At 39.8% G+C, this 25,609-nt stretch overlaps 1 protein-coding gene across 1 annotated transcript in view; it reads left to right on the top strand.

Moving 5' to 3' along the window:
• ANO6 (anoctamin 6) overlaps window positions 1-25,609 on the top strand; it is a 115,112-nt gene that overhangs the window by 72,059 nt on the left and 17,444 nt on the right. The window contains exons 5-12 of the mRNA XM_005419302.2: window positions 7,477-7,605; window positions 15,520-15,585; window positions 17,166-17,444; window positions 17,803-17,916; window positions 19,781-19,896; window positions 20,303-20,437; window positions 21,740-21,845; window positions 22,918-22,978. Of these exons, the coding sequence (XP_005419359.1) occupies window positions 7,477-7,605; window positions 15,520-15,585; window positions 17,166-17,444; window positions 17,803-17,916; window positions 19,781-19,896; window positions 20,303-20,437; window positions 21,740-21,845; window positions 22,918-22,978 (1,006 nt within the window). The remainder of the gene's footprint in view (window positions 1-7,476; window positions 7,606-15,519; window positions 15,586-17,165; window positions 17,445-17,802; window positions 17,917-19,780; window positions 19,897-20,302; window positions 20,438-21,739; window positions 21,846-22,917; window positions 22,979-25,609) is intronic.

The following is a 25,609-nucleotide window of genomic DNA, read 5'->3' as shown; positions in this document are numbered from 1 at the left end:
TAAATAAATTATTGCATATTGTTTCTAGCTAATTGTAGCTAGAAACAGAGATTGAAGAGGAAGCCTGATCTGAAACAGTTGAATAGAAGGAAAGTACTGTGCCTTTTGTCTAAACTTAGATCATGCCAGAAGTATTCTGGAAATTTGATTTGATTCTGCAAGTTCTTCTGAGGAGCCAAAACTAAGTAAACTATTGGCTAATAGAAACAGTCCTGTTCTTCTTATGGTGCTTTCTCTAATTACAGTTTCATAAGCTGAGTTTGCCACGGGACCCCTGCCTCATTTGGCACATGAATAGGACAATTATCTCCAAAAAGCCAAAAATCTGTGAGGATATTGTTCGTGGTACTTCATGAAGCTTTAAATGTGGCAGGAAATTGCAGTGAAGGAATGAAATGCTCTTACCACTAGAAAAACTGAGTTTAGTCCTGGATAATTGGACAACCTCTGCTAAAGGATTTCTGTCCAAGACTTGTGGAGTTGCAGCCAGATTTTTTTTTGCTGAGTGCCAAAGGAGAATATCCATGGTCCTGTTTGCATTTGCAAGAGAGTGACATGTGGACCTGGAATTGAGTGTATTGCTCTTTGAAGAGAGAGAATTGCTGAGCTCACTGGAAAAATGTCACTGTCCTGCTGTATAAAGCTGTAACTCCAAATTTAGGAGACAGTGAACAGGTTTTGGCATAGATGTTTAGATGCCTCATGACCATTAAAATGAGAGATATACTGTTGCTTTCTGTCCTGGAGGATCTTTTAAAATTAAATTTCACAACATTTGCAAAACACTGAGATTCTATGAGGAGAATACCAAAAGCATAGTCAGAAGGAAGTCCCTATTTTAAGCATTTGAGCTATTTAAATGAGGTGTAACCAAAAAAACAAAACAAAAAAAAAAACCAATAAAACAAAACCAACCAACCAACCAACCAAACAAACAAACAAACAAAAAAAAACCACCAAAAAAACCCACCAGACATTAAATGAAGATGGTAATAAAGAGTATTCCATAGCTACTACAAGGAGCATAGAAATATAGCGTGTCATGCTACAATTTAATAATGTATCATAAACAACATGTACAAGGAAGACAAAACTGCACAGAAAACATTAATTCAAGCCTTTTCCTTGAAGTGTTTCGTTTTGCAGCTTATCTGGTTTGTAGGTAGATAATTTGAATTAGCACATAACAATAATTTGAGAGTGAATATCTGCAGGGAGAAGGTTAACTTCTTCAAATTTTCTATTACTGCTGCCCCTCACATACAATTTCTTTTGCAAGAAGGCTTCTGGGAAGTTCAAAAGAGTGAATTTTCCAGCTCTTGCATCCCATGAAAGATGGGAGTTGCTGAAAAGCAGGTTCTCAGTGAGTACTTTCTTCATTTTCTTTAAAAGCAAGGCCATTTGGTCTCTCTCTAATCAGGAGTGACTGGAATTCCTCCTGCAGCCAGCAGCAACCTGACGCTCAGACAGGAAGTCAAGTGGGTGTCTGGTCCAAACTTAGCTCAGGGGACAAGGCATCCCAATGCCTGGCCAGTTACCAGCTGCTTTCTGCTGACAGAAACGCATGACTGTACTGACACCCCATATTTTTTCTACTTCTCTTTAGTTTCAGTTTATTTCAATTTGTTACATAGCTGAAATTCCTTTGCGTGTGAAAGAAATGAAAAAAAAACCTTCTTCTGATGAAGTGCTTGCTAATATTCACATTATTGCTAAAAAGAGAATGAAAACAGTCCTCTGTTGTTATTAAAAAATATGAATAATAAAGGAAAGTGTTAAAGGCACAGCAGTTTTATGGTCCTCCAGAGACAGACCAACATTATTATGCAATATGCAAATAAACTTACATCTTCCAATACTATCTTATATATTATATATATCAATGTAATCCAGAAAAAAATGCTTGTGTTGGTCTTAATGGAGAAAGCTGTCTCTATAGGTTGCTCAGAACCTGAAGCAATAAAAATCTTTTTATATGGCTGTGATAGTAAGAACTTTGTATTTCTGTAACATTTTCTTCAGATGATCTCAAAGTCATTTACAAATAATTATGTTTCCTGATACCCCGGTAATATAGTTTGTTTTCTTTTTATTTACTTGTTTTCAAGTTTCCTGCAGCAGACAGAGAGAAATAACTGTGCTCCTAATTAGTCAGTCTGAAATTTTCCCCTTCATAAAGCCCTCAACTGAAGTGTAACCTGCAGATCCCCCATGTGCCTGTCTCTGTGCCCGTGGGAGGGTTTTTTGCAGGTGCCTATCAGCAGAGGCAATGTTACACAGGCTCTGCTCTGCTCTCCTCTTTCCCAGTACTGATTTATTCACTGGCATGCTGCAGGATGCTATTTTGAAGCATATCTGAATATTATGTGAGGTTGCAGACAAGTAGTTTATCCCTCCAGTAATGATTACATTTGGCGCTATTGACAGTCACACCAAAGGCTCTTGCAGGCAAAATAAAGCACTTCTATCATCTTTCCAGTTAGAGAAATCATTCCTGCAGAATCTCTTGTTATTTAAAAAATCCAGCTCACAATACTGTGCTTGTTCAGGGTATTAGTAAACAATAAATAGCTGCAATTCCTGTGCACATATTTTTCTTCATGCTTGTCTCTGTGCTGCCCATCCCACCATTATCCTCACTGAATATTTAACTATATCTTGTCTAGAGAAGCCTGGAAAAGTGAGGCAGGTTTCTTGGAAGTGCAACCATTTTTCCTCCCTGCAACACAGCTGCTGCTGAAAGGAGCTTTCTGCCTGCACGTTCTCCTTTAAAGTACTGCAGGCATCGTGTGTAGCCATGGCTACAGGAGCAGCTCTGAGTGACACACGGCAGCTCCCTTAGACGCCAGCCAGCCTGGTTACACCTGAGGAGGGCATGCAGAAATCTCCCTCCTGGTGAACTCTGAGTCAAGGGGCTGAGGAGACCTTCCATGGTGTGGGCATTTGTAGCCAAAATCGCTCCTTCAGCCTTCTGTGCTGGGCCAAACTTGTCTTCCTGTCCCACTTGCCCTTTTCCAAGTGCTACTGTGTCCCAGGGTCTGGGAGAGCCAGGCCTGTTGGCTGGCGATGGCTTGTGCTGGATTACCAGAGAGCATGAAGTTCCTTATTCCTCTGCCGAGGTGGCCACAGGGGGACACACTCAGGGACAAGGAAGATCAGGTGTGTAAGGGAAGGGGAGAGCATGGCAGAGCACTCTTGGCACTGATGGCATGGCACTGCTTATGACCACTCCTTCAATGTGGCCGCAGCAGTGCAGCACCTCCCAGCTGCAGCAGGATCCCACACCCAGCACCTGGTGTGCATTGCTGGCAGTGAGGGCCCGGCAGTGGGGCTGTGGAGAAGGCTTTGGTGCTGAGGAGGTGATGTCTGCCTTACACACATTTCTGGGCTTTTGGTTGCCACAGGCTCCTCAGACCTTGTTCCCTGGAGTGAAGAGCCTGTGATGCTCACCTGATCTGACCTGCTCCAAACTGAAGCACAGAGGTACAGCCACATGGACGTGGCCATGTTGCCTCTAGGCTAACCCACAGAAGTGTAACCTCAGTATTGCAAAAAACTGTATTCGTGGCCAGGTCCTTCTCTCCTTCAGAGTCCTTCTGTTCAAAAAGCAGCTGCTAGTTCCCTGGTAGCAGCAGTTGGTTGTGCAGCATTTGGACAGTTATTAAAGGCTGCAGATTGTGCGCTAAGTATAATTAGTATTTCACAGCTATATAGATATATATTTTTTTTATTGGTGGTGTTAATCAGCATTAACCTGCTGTCCATTAGAGTATTATTAAAACATTAGAGTGCACATCTGATTGCCTCCACTGGTACTTAAAAATGAGTTTATGCCAAGGCTAAAAAATTAAATAGCGCAGTAAATAGTCCTGTGTTTTGGAAGAGGTGCCAATGGGCCTGTTGGTTATTTGGGGCTGTAATTTGCTACTGATACTTTAAAAAACTATGTATTGAAATTTCAGCCCCATTAATTTGTCTATGTATGCAAGCTTGTGTGCATTGGTAGGATAGTAACATTTGTAAAACTGTCAAATAATATTACATATTAAAAAAAACCCAAAACAAACATTGTCTCAAAGGAAATGCTAACTTCAAAGTACACTACATCTTTTTGGTTTCCAGTCCTGTTTTTCCCTGGGTAATGTTGAATAATATATGATTTTTCATTACCAGCTATCAGTAAGGATTACAAAATACCCCACACATGTAAGTTAATGTGGCTGTTGGAAACTTGGCTATTACCTTCTCTTTCACATTTTACTTCTTAATTTTAATTCAGCAATATTTAATTTATTATGAGCTACATAATCTATTTGTATAGGTCTAAATCTTGATCTCTTTGATGTTCAGGCCTCATGAGTCAATTCTTTATTATTTTATTGATATATAATGTGTCTGTGGAAAGGCCAACTGAACAATGTCCTTGTGATTAAAAGCAATGGAGATTACATATAAGAAGTTAGCTCCATAAGTATAAACTTCTGTGTATCTGGATTCATGCGGTCTGATATTTATTAATCTTTCAGCTATATTCAATTTATATGTGCATAGTGTGTGAATGAGAGATAAAGGTGTATACATACAATAATAGTTATACACACATGTGAATGACAACACTTATGTAAGTGAATTTATCAGTCAGAATGCTGGTTAACAGGCAGATTTTATTTTATAAACTGTTTTTTATAACTATTGTACATATCGTTTTTAATATGATAAATTATTATTGATAATCCAGTTATCACTGCTTTTTTGAGCTTAAAAAAGACTACATTTAAAGGAAAACTACTCAGTGAAATTATGCAAACACAAATTACCATCAAATCCTCTTCTATCAAAACTTGATTTGATGTTTGCTCTTTTCCATGTCTTTCTTTATCCTGAGGACAGGTCTTATCAGAAAATGTGCTAAAAGCTGCAGTGAAAAAAAAAGTTATAGCTTTTCCTACTTTTATGTTTTTGAGTGCTTGACTTTCACAACTAAACTGTGTGTCTTTAAACATAGCTTATTATAATGATGTTTCTAAGATTCCAAAGAGAAAAAAGCCCAGTTAAAAGACCTCGTGCTTTATGCAGTGGCAACCCTTCCCCCTGTTATTCATTTTCACAGGATCTGGGCCCTGTGTTTCCACATTGCAACACGGAGCCATCATAGCCCATGGTGTGCCACAGCCCACTGGGGTCCCAGGGGAGAGCAGCAGCTCCCAGGCTGGGCTCTGTGCCTGCTGCTCAGGCACCTCCCAGGCTGTGTCCCAGCAGGGGCTGTTGGCTGTTGTTGGTGCTTTCCTCCCAATAGCAAATCTTGTCAACATGAAATCATTGTGGCTATATTTTAACTGAGATTGGAAATTATAGCGGCAAGGCTGTGTTTTACACCTGTAACTAGTCCTCAGCAGGAGGAGAGCTTGTCGCCACCAATTCTGATTTCTTGATAGGACTATGCCAGCTTCATCTCTCAAGAATTTAGAAATTCACACCCGTAACTTGCTTTGGCTGATAGAGATACTCGGTGTCATTGTGTTCTGGTGATGTCATCTGGAAATTGATTGCCTTTTTTTCCCTGAAACTTTTTTCACAGTATGCATTTGTATGTTGATTTGGTGACTGCCTAGGTTGTCTCTAAATCCTATCCCAGGCTGTGAAACTAACATGCAGAATGTGTGTATACTGGCCATATGTGTATGTGTGTCAGCAGCTGCTTGCTGTCAGGTTTGTCACAAATCCCAGCACACAGGTGGCATTCAAAGAAAACTGTTCTATTCAAGAATCTGCTCAGACTTTTGAAGCAACTAAGTCAACAGGACTTGTTTGCAGCAGGTCCTAGCCTTTGTACATGCAACAGAAAAAAATTGTGAGTTTAAACTCCCCCGAGTTTATTTAAAATATGGAAATTTTGTCATAATTACAGGGGGACACATCTCAGTCACCTGTTTTGGTTCAGCCAATAAACAGGTACAAAATAATCTACAGGGAGAGGTTTTGCAAAAAAAAAACATGAGAAAATTTGTTTTGGAAAAACTGACACGTGGTTCCTAAAACACTATATGCTCCCTGGAACTTGGGTGTTCCTGACTGAAGACTGACATTCTTCTTGGCTCTTCATAGTTGAAGAACAGCCATTTCAGACTGCACTGCTGTGGTTTCTGACACCATAACCACGTTTCTGTGGTCTTTCTGTGGACCAGACATCCTAGACCTCCAAAACCTGACCTGGCATGTCTCACGAAATTTGGTCTGAACTGACAGAGGAATTCCAGCGATGGGACATCTGGGAATCGTTGCTACATCCACAGCAAATGCAAGAGATTATTCTGTGTCATTTTTCCTGATCTGATCCTGTCTTGCCCAACCCTCCATGCCCAGTGAGCTGGAGGCCAAGGCTCCTCTGCAGTTCTGAGTGGGAGCCTTGCCAGCTTTGGAGATGTTCCTGTCTCTGATGCCGTGCTGAGTCCCACTACAGGCTTTCAGGATCAACTTCAGCGGCACCACCTCCGTTAACAGCATGGACGGATTTGGCCAAGAACCTGAGTGGCTGGTGCACATTACACAGCATGACTTGGATAACATTACAGCTGTATATTACCTGAAAAGAGGGGAGTGGTAGTGTGTGATATTGCCCCCAGGGAACTCCAAGAAACTACAGAATCATTATCCAAGCGTTCAGGTTTCCCTGTCACCAAGGTATCTGTATCGTTTCACACATGAAATAACACATTAAGATGTTATTAGTGGATATGACAATCTATCCTACTTTCCTCCAGGGACTAGATAATGGCTTATGGATATATTAAAACTTTTGATTTTGGCATCTGTTATAACATGATGGATGTGTGGCACACAACAATGTGTTTTTGCTTGCTGAGTTGTTGCAGATAAAATGAGAAATAAATCCACATAATATGTGTCTGTTTGGAGATCTCATCTCTGCTCTGACCATGTTCTTTATTCTCTTGGCAGTGGTGGGTTTAAGTACAAGCATGCATGAAACTACTTCTTTTTTTTTTTCTTTTTTTTCTTTTTTTTTAGTAATTGCAGAGATGCTTACATTTGTTCAGGTAAGGGAACAGATGGGAATGCACTAATTCTGAGACTCCCATCAGGCAACAACAATTTTGTAGACAAACTATCTAATGATATGTCCATGATGGTGTACAAATTACTAGACAGATGCATTATTTGGTACTGGTGCTGCATCCCAGTGCTTCTGTCATTATGGAAATCTAGTGTACCATTTTTAAAGAAGAAAGTTAGGTCAAGGTTCTGTTGATTTGATGTCATGCAGAGACCTGACAAATTCCTCTGGATAATTTATTTTTCTTCATTTTACTCTGTGCAGCTTTGTCATTTTGGGCTTCCTGTTACACAAGGCTGATTTATGTTGAATTTCTATGTTCAGTGAACTACTGGGTAAAGGGAAGCAAGTAAGGAACTAGCGAGTAAAAATCTTCATATTAACCTATGCCACCGGCCTTTCAGGTGGATTTTGATGATAAACCTGACTCCTTGTTCTTCAAAGATGGGCAGCGAAGAATTGACTTTGTTTTGGTATATGAAGATGAAAGTAAAAAAATGACTCATAGGAGGAGTGATCGTAAAAAGCAAAAGGTGAGTTATTTTTCATATATTGGATGTTAGAGCTGTGGGCAGAAAGGACAGTGCCCTCACTCAGAACAGCAATTGCTTTGCCTTATCCTCAGACTACTCTTGGGAGCTGGGAGACTGAAGCCCATCAAAAGAGCAGGGAACAGGACTCGAGATGCTAGATTGCTGTGTGGGTGGGCAGAGCACTGCACATCCTGTCAGCGTGTGCTTGGGGACCTCAGAGCACCCTCCTGGATGGGAGGCCACCCTTCAGAAGATGTGAGCAGGAAAATGCCGGTGTCAGGTTAGAGTTGGACACCAAGATCTTCCCACTGGGAAAATTTTCTATACCTACAGTGATTCAATTAGACCCCTAATGGACTTTGGTAATAAAATCAGAGTATTCAGAGGAACCCAAAGGAGGGAGATGACCAGTTGCTCCAGATCACAGTTATGAACATAGCTGCTGACATTCTGCTGACTTCTGATAACATAGCTAAGTTGTTCAAGGGAAATAACTGCACATCTGCCACCAGAATTTTTCTTGGATGTTTCTTTCCCTTGGCACTTCAGCAGCTTCACCCTTGCTAGAGACCTTGCAAAGTTTCTGACTCAAGCCAGTGACTTTTTGATGCTCCTTAGCATCCACAGCTCCATAGCTCCTTATCAATGAAACACAATAATAGATTAAGTATTATTCTTTAATCATTTCATCAGTGCCATCAGAGGACTACATTCTTTATGGCACGCAGGGTCACAAAAACGAGCTCAGCCATGCCACTGAACTGTCTGAGAAATAAGCATCTATGAGATTGTTCCCTTGGCATCTGCACTCCCCCATCCACCCACATCCTCCTCTGATTTAGTAATAATCCATGTCCCAGCAGCAGCCTCTGGTAGAGAGAGGCAGGGAGAAAGATATCACTGAAAGCAGCTCGTATACAAATAATAATTTGCAGTTAGGAAATAGAAGAGTAGGAGTAAAAAGGCCTGTAGCTAAGTTGGTTGATACTCATTACACAGTGTTGTTGTTGGCATTAGGAGGACAGCCATAAGGAATGTCGTTAGTAGGGTTTGAGGGAGTCCTGCCGTGGGTGGATGTTGTATTACTCATGATCACAGGATCAGCAATATAAATTAATTGAAAGAGGTAATTAGACAAAAAAGCTGCCCCTTTAGAAAGAATTGTTTTTATCAATTAGCATTTTACATTTATGTTTGTAATACTTGGCCATTGCCCAAATATATTAAAAATATAATGAGCATCTTTTCTAAGTAGTGATGGAAATTAAATGTGAGCAGTGGAGTAGTATTTTCAGTGCAGTATTAATGCTAAGACATTAGCCAGAATGAAACCATTAATAATTAGACCAGGAGATTGTAGGTAGGTGCTTGCATAAAAACTTTACTTTCCAAGGTCTTAGTTCCACAAAGATCTGCAGCCAGGTTGGCTCTGTGGTGTGCTGAGGAAGAGGAAGCAATCTACCTACACGCAACACGTGAGACAAGACCATATCAGACTAGTGACCAGATAAGGGGAACACTGAGCAGCTGGGGAGCAGTTCTGGGGAAGAGGCCCCAGTGGTTTTCGTGGAGAGCAAGCTGAACAAGAGCCAGCTGTGCAGCCTGACAGCAAAGTGGCCAACAAAACCTGTATGGACAGAAGTACAGCCAGGAGAGTGACACATGAGCCTAGGGTGACTGGGATGTGTCAGAAGGAAGCCAAAACCAGTATTTCCATGCATAAGTAGAAGCTGAAGCAACAGGGGGACTGTGCACATATACCTTATATCTGAGATTGAAATTAAGATTACATTTATGGTGCAGCTTTACATCCTTAGAATTCCAGGAAGGAAATTAACGTTTTGGCCTATCACAGTTCCCAGAATGGTGTGGGGTTGGTGCTGCCCAAGATACGCTCAGCTTTCATCAATGTTGGCATAAAACCTACTTTATAGCTTGTCTTTACTGACATTGTTGTTCATTAGGTTGTAATTTTTTCTGAGAAAAATGACTTCCATCCTTGTGATGAAATGGAACCAAAATAAGGAGCATTGCCATGTACAATCAGTTTTAAATACTGCATACATCACTGTCTGATCAATGATGAACAGAAAATGCCAAATTTTACAAGTAGTATCTTGTGTAATTCAGGGTACTTTAAGCATGAATAGGTTCCTTGCCCATGCTACTCTTTCTTTGACGTCCCTGACAGTTTTATAGAGCTATTATCCAGAGCTTTATTGTGCACAGAATTTGGAAACTCCAGCTTACTGAAATATAGAAGATTCAGTGAAGTCTGTTCTTGTAGGGTGACATCCTCAAGTCACTGGAGCCAGGAGCAAGTTTTGCACTGGTTGTGTGCAATGTTACAGGTCTGTGAAATCTAGAGATTTGTCACTGGGAAAAAATCTGTCTGACACACACAGCACGCCACCCAATTGCATGATGTGGAAGTCACTTCAGAATTCAAATTATTAGTGGACACCTGTAGATTTCTGAAGGGAAATGTTTTGTGTGCTGCAATGGGTGGTTTTATTATGGTACATTATGAATGTGGAGGAGTCCCCAAATTCTTACTGAATTTAGACAGAAGGATTTGAAAATCAGGCCAGAACCTAGGTATCCAATTGGCCGGATTCAGAGAAACAGGGCACAGATCCACGTGTTCTTCTGCAGCAAAAGAAGACTCAGATCCTGGAAGTATCATTGTATTGGATTTGAATGGCTTTCTGCTCTTTTTCTGAATAATTGGATAAGTGTAATGGAATGGTCCAGCATTAGTTTATAGTAGTAAGCAATATTCTTGGGAAAATAGCTCAGATGACAGCAGGAAATAAAACATGGGTGTGATTTGATAGAAGGAAAAAAAATGGGATTCTGAAGCTCTTGGAGATCCACAGGGCTTCTCTTGTTTTCATCTGTTTCTGAAATCTGGTTTTGGGTAGGCAAAGTCAAACTAATGAAATGACAGCCTCAGGGAACTGTCTAACATAATTTATAGATCCAAAAGATAGTAGGTAAGTTTCAAATATGCAACTCAATTCAAACTCCAAACTTTTTAAAGTTGGTATACAATTAATTTTGCAAGCACTAGCAAAAATGAGACTGCCAGGAGAAGATTCCAGAAACTGTACCTTGCAAGCAATTGAAATTCTTGCTCAAAGCATATCTTTTAAATCTACAATTTATGTACCCTATTTGTCAGGATAGCTTACCATCAGAATAGAATTTAAATATCGCCAGTCTCTTCAGGAATGCTCCCAAATACCAGTTTCATCTGTTGAGGTCCTCAAGGAGCTCACTGTTGAAAGTCAAAGGATCAGGGCCAGAAAGGTAAATTCAAGCTAAATCAATGCAGAATGTCATTTTAGTCCATCTATTTCCCCCCAACAGAAATAAACAGAAAGACTGTCAGTAATTTAAATTGGAATGTGGGCAAAACCTTTCCAGCCATGGTGGAATCTGTGCTTCTCAGAAACAGATGGATTGATTTTTTTTTTCCAAATTGAATGAAGCTATCACTCATGGAGAATATTACACACCTCTTGTTTGGGTTTTTAAGTACAGTGTTTCTGACAAATTCATCAGAGCTGGAGAATTTCGTTTTCATAAGTAAACAATGAACAGTTCCTGCCTCTATACTTGTCTAGTTCAGATAACCAACGACAATAAAACCACAAAAAGAAAAAACATGACCAAAAATAGGCTTGGGTAACTTTTCAAACAAGAATTATACTTATCCCACTGCTTAGCATGTGTCAGACCTGCAGTGAGAGAACAGCACTTGGGTTTACAGTAAAAGGGTATCTCTGTGCCATTTTATGCAGTGATGCGAGGCAGTAGAGAATGACAGGCTCTGCATGCCTGTGGTGTGCTCAGCCAACCTACTCAGGAAGTCTGATAAGTATGGAAGGGACCTTTGGCACTGGGAGGAGAGTGGACACACCTGCCTTCATCTCAGCTGGATGGTTTTGAAGCAGAAACTCACTGAAATAAAACCTCTGCTCCTGAGGCAACGACCAACCCAAATTTTACTACTTTGGAAGGAAGGATGACAGAAGAATATGAAGACAGATAGAAGGAGGGAGTTACTCTGCAGTTACTACATACATCTGTAAGACAGAAATTCTCTTTCCAAACAGGGTGACTGGAAGCTGGTGTTGAGGGCAGGGCTAGACTGCAGTATTACCAGTTCTGTGCGGTCACGGATCAGGTTGCAAAAAACCATGAAGCTGGCTTAAAATCAAAGGGTATATCAGAAAATATGTATTTGGAGTTCTTTGGGTTTGCTTTTTTGGGGGCTTATTCTCTATAGCATGTCCTGCTTCTCATTTTTATGATTGTCTTCAAACATAAGGGAAAGAAGCTTACAGAGCAGAGCTGCTCAATCAGTTAGTTTTCTGATGCTGACAGCTGGGACTTTGGGGAAAGCTTCCAAACACCATCAAAGAAACTGTGAGGCAGCTAATATTGTTACAGTGATCCTCTTCACTTCCTTCAGCTGTTTTTCATAGGGGAGGCTTTGGGTCCCATGTACTTTCTCTTATTGACTGTGATTTATCTGTTGCCTGTCAGATAAGGCAGAGGAGGCTATTCAAGCTCTCTTTTCTATTTAGGATTTTTTCCCTGAACCCACATGGATATTGTGATAGGGAACTTTCCTCTTTGCACAAAAGAAACTTAGCAAAGATATGAGTTGAAGTTCTTCTGTCACTGTAATCAAAGCAAGTCTTCCCTACCATTTACAACACACAGGGGGAAAGATGCTACTGGTCTGCTACCAATTTCCAGACCCACAATCTTGTTAATCTCCTCAACTTGGCAAGACAATCACCAGAAATTGAAAGCACCATGGTGAAAAAGCAGCTCACAAAAGCTGATCCTTCTGCATGCCTGTAATACTTGGCATTTACTTACATTCTGCTTTCATTTTCTTAAGACTGTGTATGATTATGCATCCTAGGTGTCTTAGTCTATTGACTAGCCATTCAATCATCAAAACCTATGTCAGATTTAGATCAGCAGCATTACCATGATTACTTTATTATTGCAACTTAGCCTTGCAGGTAGCTGAGCAAAATGCCAGATACTAAAATAAACTTTGGGTGGTCTCCACCTTCCAGCCTAATAAGCTGTTATATCTATATACTGTATTCCCCAGTGAATGCAAAACCACTATAGACTCCTCTGGGTAAAAGTCTAGCTCCTCTGTAGATCATTATACACATAATTCAATCATTTATATAAAATAGCAAAGCCCCTAATTAGCAAAGCCTCCCAGAGGCTTTTTTTCTCACTATTCGAATTTATGTATTATTAGGAACCTTAATATTGTCAACATTCATGTAAGATTTTGAGGGCAAAATTAATTTTGGGAACTTATTGCCATAATCAATTATTAAAGGAATCTGATTTAAAGTTTTTTTTAAAAATAGTATTAGACTTCTACAAATGAGAATTGCTCTGCATCTATTTTTATGCTATTTAGAAAGAAAATCAAACAGGTGTTTAGCCCCCTGCCTGTTTTATTTGCTGGAACAAAGCAGAACTTGGGTTGAAATACTTTCATGACTGAGTAGTGTTCATTTTAGAAACAACCACATGAATATAGAAGAAGCAAAGAGGTGGGATGAAATGGCAGAAGAGTTACTACTAGGGTGACAAACTCCTGTGTGTTGTGTACTACATATATTAATGAACTGGGAAGAGGGTTGAATTTTGATATAACAAAAATTTCAGAGGAAATCATTATATAGTTTACTTAGAAGCCAAGGTGGCTGAAAACCTTTAGCTTTAAAGGAGACTGGAGAGCACTATTATGTATTAAATAGTGAATATCTTGAAAATGCAAGAAAATATATTACTGCAAGAAAAACACACATTCACATTTGTGATTTTAAGTTAGAGGTGTCAGTACAGCAAAGATAATTAGATGTACACACCATAAATGTCTATATTACACACACACGTATATATACAAGGAAAAATATAAACAGCATTATATTGTCTCCAATAGCCAAGTGAATTTCTGAGACATGGAGAGATCCCTCCATGAAGAGTGCTATCAAAGTCTGGGGTTGTGGTTTTGTCCTGAAAAAAAGCAAGAAATAAGGAGAAAGGTGATAAGTGTTGATGAGAGAAAAAAAAAAAAACAGATTGAAATGTTTGGCTCTTCTTGTCCCTAGCTCGAGTAGAAGGTGATATTAACTGGAATAAAAAGGCAGAAAACCCAAAACAGATAAGAAAAATGCTTTTTCACAAAACATGAAATTAGTCCATTGAGATCATTTTCTCATGCAGCTGCTGCAGCTGGGAAGTAACAAGCTATAAATGGGGTAGGCTGTTCATATTGTAATTCAGTTCTATAATTATTAATTTCAAGACTTGCTGGAGTTTTGGAAAAATAGCATTTTCTTATTTGGGGACTTATAACCATCTTAAAATATTCAAGAACTGGATGAAACTTCTTTGGGTACACAACTGACCTGTTCCTGTGGAACTTCTGAAGAAGTTTTCTGAAATGGTTTTTACCTATTTGCTGAAGCATCTTTTTGCCCCTAGACTGGGTGAGCTTTGAGTCTAGCCCTGAGGACCACTTTCTACATACCTACCAAAGTTCCCAAGACTTTATCTAGAGGGTCATTCGTTGACTCTGGTTGTTCATGGTAGCAGCAGGTCTGGATCCTGTGCACAGATTTTAAGGCAGCTAGAACTGCTATAGGGAACCACATGACAAAAAGCACTGGGACCTTCTTCTTTAAGTTTCTGTAGTGGGAGATGCCAATTCCTTTAAGGACCTATTAATCAGCAAAGAAATTGGTCAATGGCATGAAAGGAATCTGGGAGAAAGAAAGTAGTATGTCCAGGTCACTCTGAGAACCTCATTACAGCCCTAGCCCTGGAACAGGAATAAAGCTCTCAGCTTTACATTAAATTCATCTTCTTCCAGCAAACTGCTCACTTGAGAGCTCCCAGCCCCAGCTGCCTACAGGTGCCCCCCATAACCCAGGCTGGTATTTTGACATGTAGTTTGTAGTTCAGGGAGAGCTGGCTACCCTTGACTCACATAAACAAATAAATCATTGAGAAACTACCCAGTTGGTCCAGATAGCTTTTAAATTTGATTGCTTCACATGAAGTTTCAAAATTTCTTGTAAATCCCATATGGAGTTGTACATTTTTTATTTGAGGGGAAAGGGGATGTTTCTGTGTTTCTTGGGAGGAGGTCATCTGTATGGAGGAGCAGATTCAAGATTGGAAAGACATTTCAGGTTTTTTTGTAACTCACTATCTGCCAAGTGCTGGTAACTATGAGGTGAAATTAAAATGATCCACACATTTGATTTTTACTGAGAAAAACTTGTTATGTCCTTCTGGAGACACTAAATGCTCCTGGAATAGCACCCCTGACTCTACAAGTGCTACAGCTCTCAGCTTCTTCCTTTGGAGAGGTAGTCCATGGACTAAAATATACTGGAATACTACAGTTTGAACCACTGTGCAAACTCATATGATTACTGTGAAAGAAGCATAAAGTTACAGGTTTCTGGGAGGAAAGTGAAGTGGAAAGCGTTTGAGATGAAGACTTTCCAAAGGAAGATAATTGTAGTTCACTTAGTGACTAAAGGCAAAAGAGATCAAAATTTCTGGAGCAGATTTACAAATTTTCAAAATATGAGTCATACACCTCTGAAATATACCAGAAAATGAGAGGATAAGTTCTCCACAATTGCATTTGAAGACAATATTGCATATCAGACAAAAAAACTGATTCAGATTAATTAGTAGGTAGGACTGTACATATCACCACAGTAGCAATCAAGTGTTGTAGAGATAACATAATGAAGGTTTTGGGAGGCAATTCCATTTTTCTATGCATACGTTTTTTGTGAAATTTGGAACAGATGTTTTACAGTGTTCAATATCTTTTAACAGAGGAAGAGACAAGTATATGAATCAAACCTGATAAACAATGGCTTGCAACTAGAAGCGACGAGGTCGGTGAGTGCTATTCTCTGTGTGAATGGCTGTTCTGAGAGCAGAGCTGCCCCTGTGGGATTAAGGAAACTGGATATATTAATTCACTGTAAGATTTCTCTCCTCTCAAGAAAAAAAGGCCCATCTTTCTTCCGTTAGCAGTGTCTGAGATCTGATGCAAAATCTTTTTAAACTTATGTCTGCTCCTTCCTCTGCAAAATAAAAGAAGGGAAGCTGGAAGATTACATCATGAAGCTGGGAGATTACATAGGTCATGTTTGCTCAGAGCTTGCAAGATAAAAATTACTGTCTGTGCCCTGCAGAGAGGTACTTCCCATACTCTGACTGTGTAGTACAGGTGGGAGGCTAGTGTGTGTTTGGGGCAGAATGCCCCTGCCAGAAGAGCAGTGCATGACCCTGCTTCTCAAAAGGCTGCCGTGTCGCCTGCAGGCAGTTCAAGAGCACTGAGGTAATGCACACCAACTGCAGAGCTGCTGTCTCTGGCAGGGAGTATTATAGCTCCTCCAAATGCCTTCTCTTTTTTCCTACCCTGCAGGGCTGCAGTGCTCCATCTGTGTCTCCCTCTCCAGGACAATCACTTCCAGTCTAAAGTTGTTATTGTCTGGTAGTCCATAGTGAGGTCCAGAAATGGTCGCTTTCCCCCTTCCTCCCAAATTAGACTCAGAATCGTGGCATCACAGTATTTATTTGTCTGCTGTGAAGGCTCCTGCTGCAGGTGCAAGAATGCAGTCTGGTTCTTCACATTCATAAAAAAGTAAATGCTTGCTGTCTGGAAGGCTGCTGCAGACCTGGTGCAATACTTGCTTGTTGCAGTCTTCAATAGTTCTGCTGTGATTATGGCTGAAAAACATTTGAAACTGGACATTTCCCCAGGCTGGATCAGATACCTGACCAGTGCCCCTGAGCCAATGAGCTACATAAGGAAATTTCACGTGGCTGACACTAATGCAGGGCAGCAGTAGGACTGCAGGCCGCGTGTGGGCAGGAGGCAGGAGTGGTTGTCAGGGTTCCCACTGCATACTGCTGCTGGTTTGGGAATTCCACTGGGAGCAAATGTGCCCCATGCTGTCTTTTTCAGCAGTTTCATCTGATTTCCCTTTCCCTCTCCCCATTCTCTGTAGGAAGCTTGGAATTCTTCTTGTCCGGGATCACCCATGAGTGCCTAGCCTGCTCCCAGCGCACTGGGTTGTAACTGAGCTGCTGGGGAGTTACTGGCAGCTCCAGAGCCATACCCTGCCCTGTCAAAGTACAAGAAAAAAAGAGTCCTAATGACCCTGTATGGGCAAAGTGTTACATTTAAATTGCTTTGTAAAGTACTTTGCAGAGATGTAAACATTAAGCATTAAGGGAAAATTTAACTGTCTTTTTTCTATACCTGTATATACCTTCATTTGCCTGAATGTTTCCTCATGTCAGCACTTTTACAGAAGCCAGTGATATATTTGCTGGGATGGACAATGAATGCAACTTTGAGTAGGTCATCTATGAGCTGTAAAGAGAAGGAAAATTCTAGATAGTTCAAGAATTTTTAAAATGAGAAGTTCTTTGCTTGCATACTTATTTTCAATATTCTTTTATCTCAGGTTTTAGATGAGAAACTTATTTTTGTGAAGGTGCATGCACCTTGGGAAGTGCTGTGCACGTACGCCGAGGTTATGCACATCAAATTGCCCCTGCAACACAATGACCTGAAAACCCGAAAGTCAGCTTTCAACTGGTTCAGTAGACTCTTCAGGGTGGATGAAAATATCATCAAACCTGAGCAAGAGTTTTTCACTGCCCCTTTTCAAAAGGAACATTTGTCCAACTTCTACATCCAAGACAAAGACACGTTTTTCAATCCTGCAACCAGAAGCCGAATTGTAAGTCCATAGAGTATTTCTAGCATTTACCCATAAAAAGAAACTATTCCTTTTATCAAATCAGTGTAATTACCTTCAGTAGAGCATCCTAAAAAATTAAAAATGTTTGGGATGCAACAGTCCTGTGTGATTTATGAAATAGCCTGGGCAATCCAGAAGGAAAATTTTACTTACATTTATCCTATTTCTCTTCCAACTGAATTTAAAGGAAAGATTTGAATGGTTTGTACACCCTGTGCAATTAATTTTGTGTACACTGCTTACTCTTTCTTAACTTGATTGTATGCTGATACAGGTATAGCTGTATATGATTTCTTTCAGGTTGCAAGGACACAAAAATATTTTTTTTAAATTTCAGGTTCATTTTATCCTGTCCCGTGTGGAATATGCAACAAAAAATAATGTGAAAAAGTTTGGCATTAACAAATTACTGGACACTGGAATCTACAAAGCAGCATTTCCCCTTCATGATGTAAGTCTGGTGCTTGCAACTAAAATACACTTTGAAATAGAGGTCTGAATTATATCTAGAGGTCTGAACTATATCTAGATATATATATCCTCTAGGTATATCAAAGGACAGAAGCACTATTCATTGCCTTATTCCTGGATTGGTATTATATCTACATAGAAGAACAGGATGTGGTTTTGCTAAAGAGATTTTCTTCCAAAGCACTTTTGGTTAAAAATGTATTTCTATAAATGAAAAACAATATATTTCACTTGAGAGTTCTTAGACTTGTATTTTCTGGGAGGTGTATTTCAGTAAAGTACCAGGACTGAGAGATAGTTCCCATGACATACTGCATTATCAGTCCTAAGTCAATGTTTCGTTAGTATGCAATTTTCCAATATTAAAATTCCTATCAACATTGCTGATAAAGATGTAGACTACAAATCTCATTTTAGGATATGTGAAAGTCTTGCACAGTGAGAAATAGTCCCTTGGTTCCCAAACATGGCAGCATACATGCATGAGACTCGGGTTTCTATAGGAGGACACTGCCCAGCCAGTCCAATGCCTCACAGGTGTTGCCAGAATCTTGCAGAGAAAAGCTTCACTGGTTTCAATTTCACCTCGCAATAATAAAAAATCCAACTTCTGCAGCTACACTTCTGAAGCTTTTTAAATTATATAATTTGAATAAGAAAGTTATACTGAAAATTGTTTTGTATACTGAGGCTAGCAATAGCACAAAAAAATCAAGGAGAAAAAAATCGGATTTCAGAATATTTGACAAAGAAACAACTCCATGTGAGGCTGTGAATGCAAAGTGAGCAAAGTCTGAGGGCTGATTTTCTGTATTCTATCTATTGCATAACTGCAACATCCCAACTTGTCCCCCTCAGAGCCACCATTCTGTGTCCAAGGTGTGTTCTGTCGAGGAGACATTGAGAACATGGGAGGTCAGGAATGATAACTGCTTCAGCTGCATGGACTTGGCTTAAAATATTTAGGAGGCCTCCAAGGTTTTCAAAGAAATTTTTAAGGCAGAATCAAGACAAACCATGTTTCTTGTAAGTAATCAAAGATTTACAGAATAGAATTCATATAATTTGTGACTAGCTATTTTTAAGGTTTCCTTTTAAAGCTTTAAAACCTGCCTTGCAGGATATTTCTATCATGGCATGGGGAATTTGGACTCAGTATGACTAGTAATTAATGACTGTCTTTTTATACAGTTGAAATTATACATAACTGCTATGCTGAAAATGAAAAGTAGCAGATAGATTTCTACAAACATTACTCATGTTGTTGCATCACAGATATAGAATGGAAAATGTCTCAAACACAACAGGTTTTCTTGAAATAGCTTTTTTAATAGCCTACTAAGAAATACAAAGATTAGCTCCATGTGAACTCTCTTTTAAATTTAAAACAGAGACTAGAGGCCCTGGATTTTTCCCCCAGTCTTTCCAGCCTGTATTCTAGTACAATTTATTTTGAAGCAAAGCATGTGTAGCATGTTAAAGCTACTTATAATCCATTTTAGTTCAGTCCTGTTCTCTAATTAGAATGGATCCTTTTTTATTTTCTATTCCTAAATGCCAAGATGCTGACATGTGCTTAGATTAAGTTCATGATGAGCCCTGTTATTTTCAGCTCACATATGTACAGCATTTACTTTAGCATTCAGTGCCTTTCTGACAAGCTTCTATCCTGAATCCTGGTGTGCTCTCAGAGCTGCTGCTAGCAGTTAGTAGCTTGCAGTAAGACTGTCTAAAAGCTACTCCAGACTCTAGCTTTGTGGCATAGAAGTCATCTGTAGAGATGAGAGATGAGCAACTCTGGTTAGATTTTAGTGCTGTCTTCTCATGCTCGTCCTGTTTTGCAGTCAAGTTTTAGGCACCTGTCGACTGATCCCAGCTGCCCAAGTGAACGATATCTCCTCTACAGAGAATGGGCTCATCCTAAAAACATTTTCAAACTGCAACCCCTGGATTTCATCAGGTTGGTGTAACTGGCACTGGACAAATGCAGGGAGAAAGAGAAATCTACATAATAGGTCTGGTTTTGGGGAAGTCAGAGACACAGGTCAGTTCTGAGGGAAGATACACCCAGATCAGCTTATGAATAGGAGCATAATTTGAGATTGGTTTCATGATGAGCTGGTTTATGAAAAGGCAACCACTTAAAATTTTTCTTTGCAAGCCATGATCTTTTTCCTTTTTCACCCCCATTTCTATCCTTTTACAAAAGCATACAATACTACTGCAATTCCAAACTTGAAACCAGAGGACGATGACAATATGGGTTGGCATAAAATGTGTGAAATGGAGAGCCATTTGAAACAGAAATGCAAATTTCCTTGCTTTTCAAAAAAAAAAACCAAAACCAACACCTTTCTCCTCTGTAGGAAATACTATGGAGAGAAAATTGGCATCTACTTTGCTTGGCTGGGCTTTTACACAAATATGCTGACTGTGGCTGCAGTTGTAGGAGTTGGCTGTTTTCTGTATGGATACCTGACAAAGGACAACTGCACATGGAGGTACCTGGTTTAATATCACATACAATTTTGGTCAGTCCTGCACACAGGGGAGCAGTACAGGGTTTGCAAGACATTGCTTAATGAAGGAAGCAAAATTAAAGGGCCCGAGAACACCTGCCATAGTGGATTTGAAGGCAAAGGCATAAAATATTAGATAAATAATGGATATCCATGGATCATTACAGTGATAGACATCTGGGAGTTTGCTATTTCATAATTTTATTCATATTTTGCATGAGGTTCACCATACCTAGTGTAGAAACACAAAGAAAAGAGTGACAATCAGAAGTTAACACAAATTGCCATAATACATAATTTTCACTGTGGTAATCCTTACACTAGATACCCAAAGACATTAAAAGTTTCTTTCCTCTAATCTGGGAAAATATAGGAAGAGCAACAGCACAGGGACCTTCAGCTGCTTAGGATACCTTGGAAGGCAAGGCATAGCCATGACACAGATTCTCTCATCAGAACACAACAAAATTCAATCATGACCAAATGATCCAGGGGAAAAAAATGATGGCATTGTGTCAAAGGACCTACAGACCATCCAGCTGTATATCCCCTCCTGGAAGGGTGTTCCCATTCCATACTGAAAAGCTATTCCACAGCTCCAGTCCTGTGCCCAATTTATACCCATTTAGCTTTTTGCCAGAATTATAATTCATTTAAGCAGCTCAGCTCCCTCCCTGGTGTTTACCCCCCTGATGTAAGGTAGGAAGTAATTACGTTACCTTTCGGCCTCCACCATGCTGGGTCAGTGTGCGTGAGATGGCAGCTCTTTTGCCAGCTCTTAGGAGATAGATCTGTAAACCCAGGAATCCTTGCAGCAGCTCCCCTCTGCACAATTTCCAGTCTGATTCTGTTTAGAAGACCACAGGGACTAGGAAGTCCTTGGGTTTTGCAGCTATTCCTTGTTCTGCTAGGCAGTGCTGCTCTTCCTTCTCCCTTCAGACTTGCTATAATAGCAAGTGTGAGCATGCAGCTGTGGGTTTCCTACTGAAGAGAGTTAGATCTTTTAAGAGCTGTTTTATTTTTAGTGTGGGCAGTTTTGAGAATTACCACCATGTACAATGGATGGAAATTATTTTCCTCATGTGTCATCCATTTTTGAGATGAGGATTATGAATGGAAATGGGAATATGTTGCCAGGGAAAGGGGTGGGGGTGGAATTCTTGAGTGCAGATCACTGGTAAATTATTCCTTAATTCCCTGAAATTATTGCACTGTCTTCATGTGTGAAAAAGGACTATAAGAATTATTTAGTGTTGGTGAGTGACTGACTAGTTTTGTTTTTAGCCAAGAAGTATGTGACCCCAACATAGGAGGTAATATCATAATGTGCCCTCAGTGTGATAGAGCATGTACCTACTGGAATCTCACCATCACTTGTGAATCATCCAAGGTAACTCCATTTACAGCTTCTAGACACACTTTTGAACTTTAGTTCCACTTTCTCTAGTACTACATATAAAACAATGTTGGTCCTCCATCAGCATCCTGCAGAACTGCTAAAGATGGTCAATTGAAAATTGGTTTCATTTGGGGGTACTTCTTTTTGAGGGAAGGAAAGATTCAGTTAAAGCCTTGATCCAGTAGCTCTGAATCAATTTTTCTAAGGAAACATTTAAAGCTTGTTTTGACATTTCTAATTTCTGCCTCCTCCCTGCATGAAGAAGTTATCTGGATCTATGCCTTGAATTTGATCCGTGTTGCCAAGGAGAAGATGGGTACAAGGAGAGGCTGGTGTTGGCTATGACAGAAGCTGTCACACAGCCATGTCCTGTTGTCTGCTCTTTATTCCTGTCAAAAGGAACCTCACTTTCTTTCCCCATTACCTTGTCTCACTAAGCTAATGTTAGCCTTTCATCATTCCTCTCCGTAGATTCAGCCCCAAAACTGCAGTTTTTCAGCTATTCATCAAAAATATTTTGCCCAACTTTAATGTGTTGCATCAGCACACTTACATGATAAAAGAAGTAAGATTGCAGGGAAAAGGCTGTAATGGAAAAAAAAAGGGAGATAGTGACCAGAGAGGTATTTCATCAGTGTGGTTTTACTAACTAACTTATTTGTTATCCTGCTTATGAGAACCAGATGTGCCCATGGCCTTAGTGGCTGTACTAAAAATCCATAATTCTATCCTGAGCTCCCAGACCAGAAGCACTGCTTTTCCTCTTAGTAAGCAACAGATGGAAGGAAGTTGGATAGCACACCATTTTACTATCCCTCATAATGCATATATGGCTTTTATTTTTAATAATGAACTTTACATTTAATTTCCTTTATTTACTGGAGAGTGGTGTGCATGGACAGAAATTGAGGAAACACTATCCACAAGGGTTGTTTATGAAACTACATAAAACTAAAAATCAACATTTTCAGTAAGCAGCTTCTGGGTTCTGTTCTGGGTTGGTGTAGAAGAATAAAAATGGTCAGTTATATTTTAAGATTTTTTTTCTTTCCCACTTTTCCAGAAACTCTGTATATTTGATAGCTATGGAACACTGGTGTTTGCAGTATTTATGGGAATATGGGGTAAGTCAGTTTCAACAACTGTGGTTTGTTATCTAATTTTGGCCAAGCCTCCAGCATCAGCCAAGGATAAATTTGCACTGACTTAATTGCTAGTACTTAGGAATTCACTGGAAAGTAGTTCCATAGAAAACAAGCACATTCACAGGAACTCATCATAAACAAACAAAAAATTGTAAAAAATTAGTAAAAATTGTAAAAATTAGCCTTGAGTATCTGTTCTGTTTTGATGACTTGAAGAAAATTCTGAGGGAGGTGGTTAAGACTGCTACATGTTCATCCAGCAGGAGCCAGCCACATGCTTAAGTTTATCTGTCAGGGGAGCTGGGTTTTTTCCCAAAGACTTATGGAGATGCTTGTGCTATTAACAGCTGTGTAACTGCACAATGCAATTGAAAAATAGTAATTTTTTATATTTCCCAGGGTTTTTTTTCCTTCTGTCTTTATTTAAGAAGCTGATTGTAAAAAGTCTAGTAGGTTACAAGCACTAGGGTTATCTTTTAGCAGAGAAAATATATATGAAACCAGGATGTTTCCCACAGGTGAAAACACTTGGTGCTATGTTCAAGGGATTAGGCAAGGTTTATTTTCCTGGAAAAAATTTATTTTATTCATATTAGCAGCTTTGTTAATTGGCTTTTATTGCAGTGTCTTATCCAGTAATTGTGGAAGTAAGTTCCATGTTAGGTCTGCATACCAGGTGCTATAGAGAATGTATCTCATGTAATATTTTGAATTCATATATAGGCTGACAAGAATGCAAAATTTGCTTTCTTTGTAAAACATATTATATTTTTATTTCCCTATGATGACCTAAAGTGCTTCAAAATAACTCTTCCTTTAAAGAAATATAAGATGAAATGTATAACTTCAAAAGTAAGTTTTTTTCCTAAACATATGCTTAAGTCAAAATACCAGCAGGGAATTCGCTGAATTAAAAGTTATTAGAAGTTTGATACTAATGTAATCTTCTCCCATCACGTCAAGAGTTAATTTATTGGCAATTTGGTTTTTAATTAAAATTGTGCTTCCTGTTTTGAAGGATGGTTCCAGGAGCAACAATTACAAAGTTAAGCTTCATGGTTATAGAGATGGCTGCAAGGTCTATTAGTATTCTTGTTGTAAGTCCACTATATAAAGAGGTGAATTATATTACAGAAATTCAGCCAAAATTCTACTGAATCCAAATGACCCATGGTCCTCATGTAATTCCAGCTGTAATTTTCATCTTGCTCTATTACTTTTTTTAGACCTTCTTGTCTAAAACAATTAAAATTAATACTAGACTCTTGGATATATTATTGCATCATTATCAATACACTTCTAATAAGAGCATATTTTCTTGTGTGTATTCCCTTCAAAAATCTTAAAGCACTATAAAACACCAGGGAATTTGGCCTCAGGAGTTAGCCCTTTTATACATTGATGCCAATTCTCCCTTTGCTGGTAAGACTAGATTGGCGAAGGTCCTGAGCAAGAGGCAGCTTCCGCTTCACTTGCTGCCATTCCTGGATCCCCTCCCTGAGCAAGGCCAGTTAAGCCCAGAAATGATCTCTAATGGAGGCACTTCTTGTCAGACCTTGGTGACACAGCTTCAGAGGCAGAATACCTGAGACAGCCTGAAGGGCACTGTTGGAGAACACACAAAAGGGGACACCATTCAAAATTACATGAAATGACTGCTTTGATCTCCTGCTTCTGAAATGTCATGTGTTTCCACTGTTGAAACATTCTTGCTTCAAAATAAAAGGAAAATGGCAGATCCAGCAGGAGCTCCTTTCATGCTCTGAAAGACACAGCACAGCTAATAGGGGGCTGGGAGAGTTGTTCCTGTGTTCTGTGCCCTTCTGTCACAGTTAGCATGTGAGGCTATCATCACAGAAGGAGTCCCTGCACTTCTGGGCTCTCTAGCAGCAGCTGAATTTGCAGCTGGAACAAATCAGTGTAGCCTGTAGATTCCTGAGATTTGGGCTGGATAGCAATTAAAGTTTTATGGAAGACTAATGTCCTTGCTCTGCAAGAGAAAGCAGATGAAACCCTCTGGTCCTCTACTTGCAGTGTCCTTGCTGCTTCTGAGCATGAAGGGGTGGAGGAGTCCTTGTGAAAGCGGCCTCTGAGGAATCAGGGGAGCAGGGTTTCCTGGAGTTTTGCATTTGCAGATGCCAAGGTCATCTCACAGACCAGCCCATGGAGTTTCCTGGCTTTTAAATGTTTCAGTTTGGGATTTTTCAACCACACCTGATTTTAGACATAACCTTTAATGTTTGGACTTTTAACTGCATGCCACTGAGGTTTCATCATTCAGAATGAGGGGCCAAACTAGGGAAAAAAACCCCAAATTGTGGGGTTAATTACTCCCAGACAATGAGAGCAATGAAAATGCAGTGATTGGTACTCCTCCTGGAAATAGTGCTGCAGAGCCACACCACTCATTTAATCTGAGACTGCACCCTCTTCAAGAGTGAAGCGTCCAGGTGTGTGCCAGGGAGCGTGGTACTGACACCCAGCATCCTGAGCTCCTCCCAGCCTTCCCATCTGGGTTTGTCATTGCCTCTGCTGCCAGATCTGCCTGTGTAATGTCTTGGGACAAGGTTATGAGTTTGGCTGAATTCATGTTTAACCATTACCACTTAG

This window comes from Geospiza fortis, unplaced genomic scaffold (genome assembly GCF_000277835.1).
Source record: "Geospiza fortis unplaced genomic scaffold, GeoFor_1.0 scaffold166, whole genome shotgun sequence".
Classification (NCBI taxonomy): domain Eukaryota; kingdom Metazoa; phylum Chordata; class Aves; order Passeriformes; family Thraupidae; genus Geospiza; species Geospiza fortis.
This window is presented reverse-complemented; position numbering and strand designations above follow the sequence as displayed.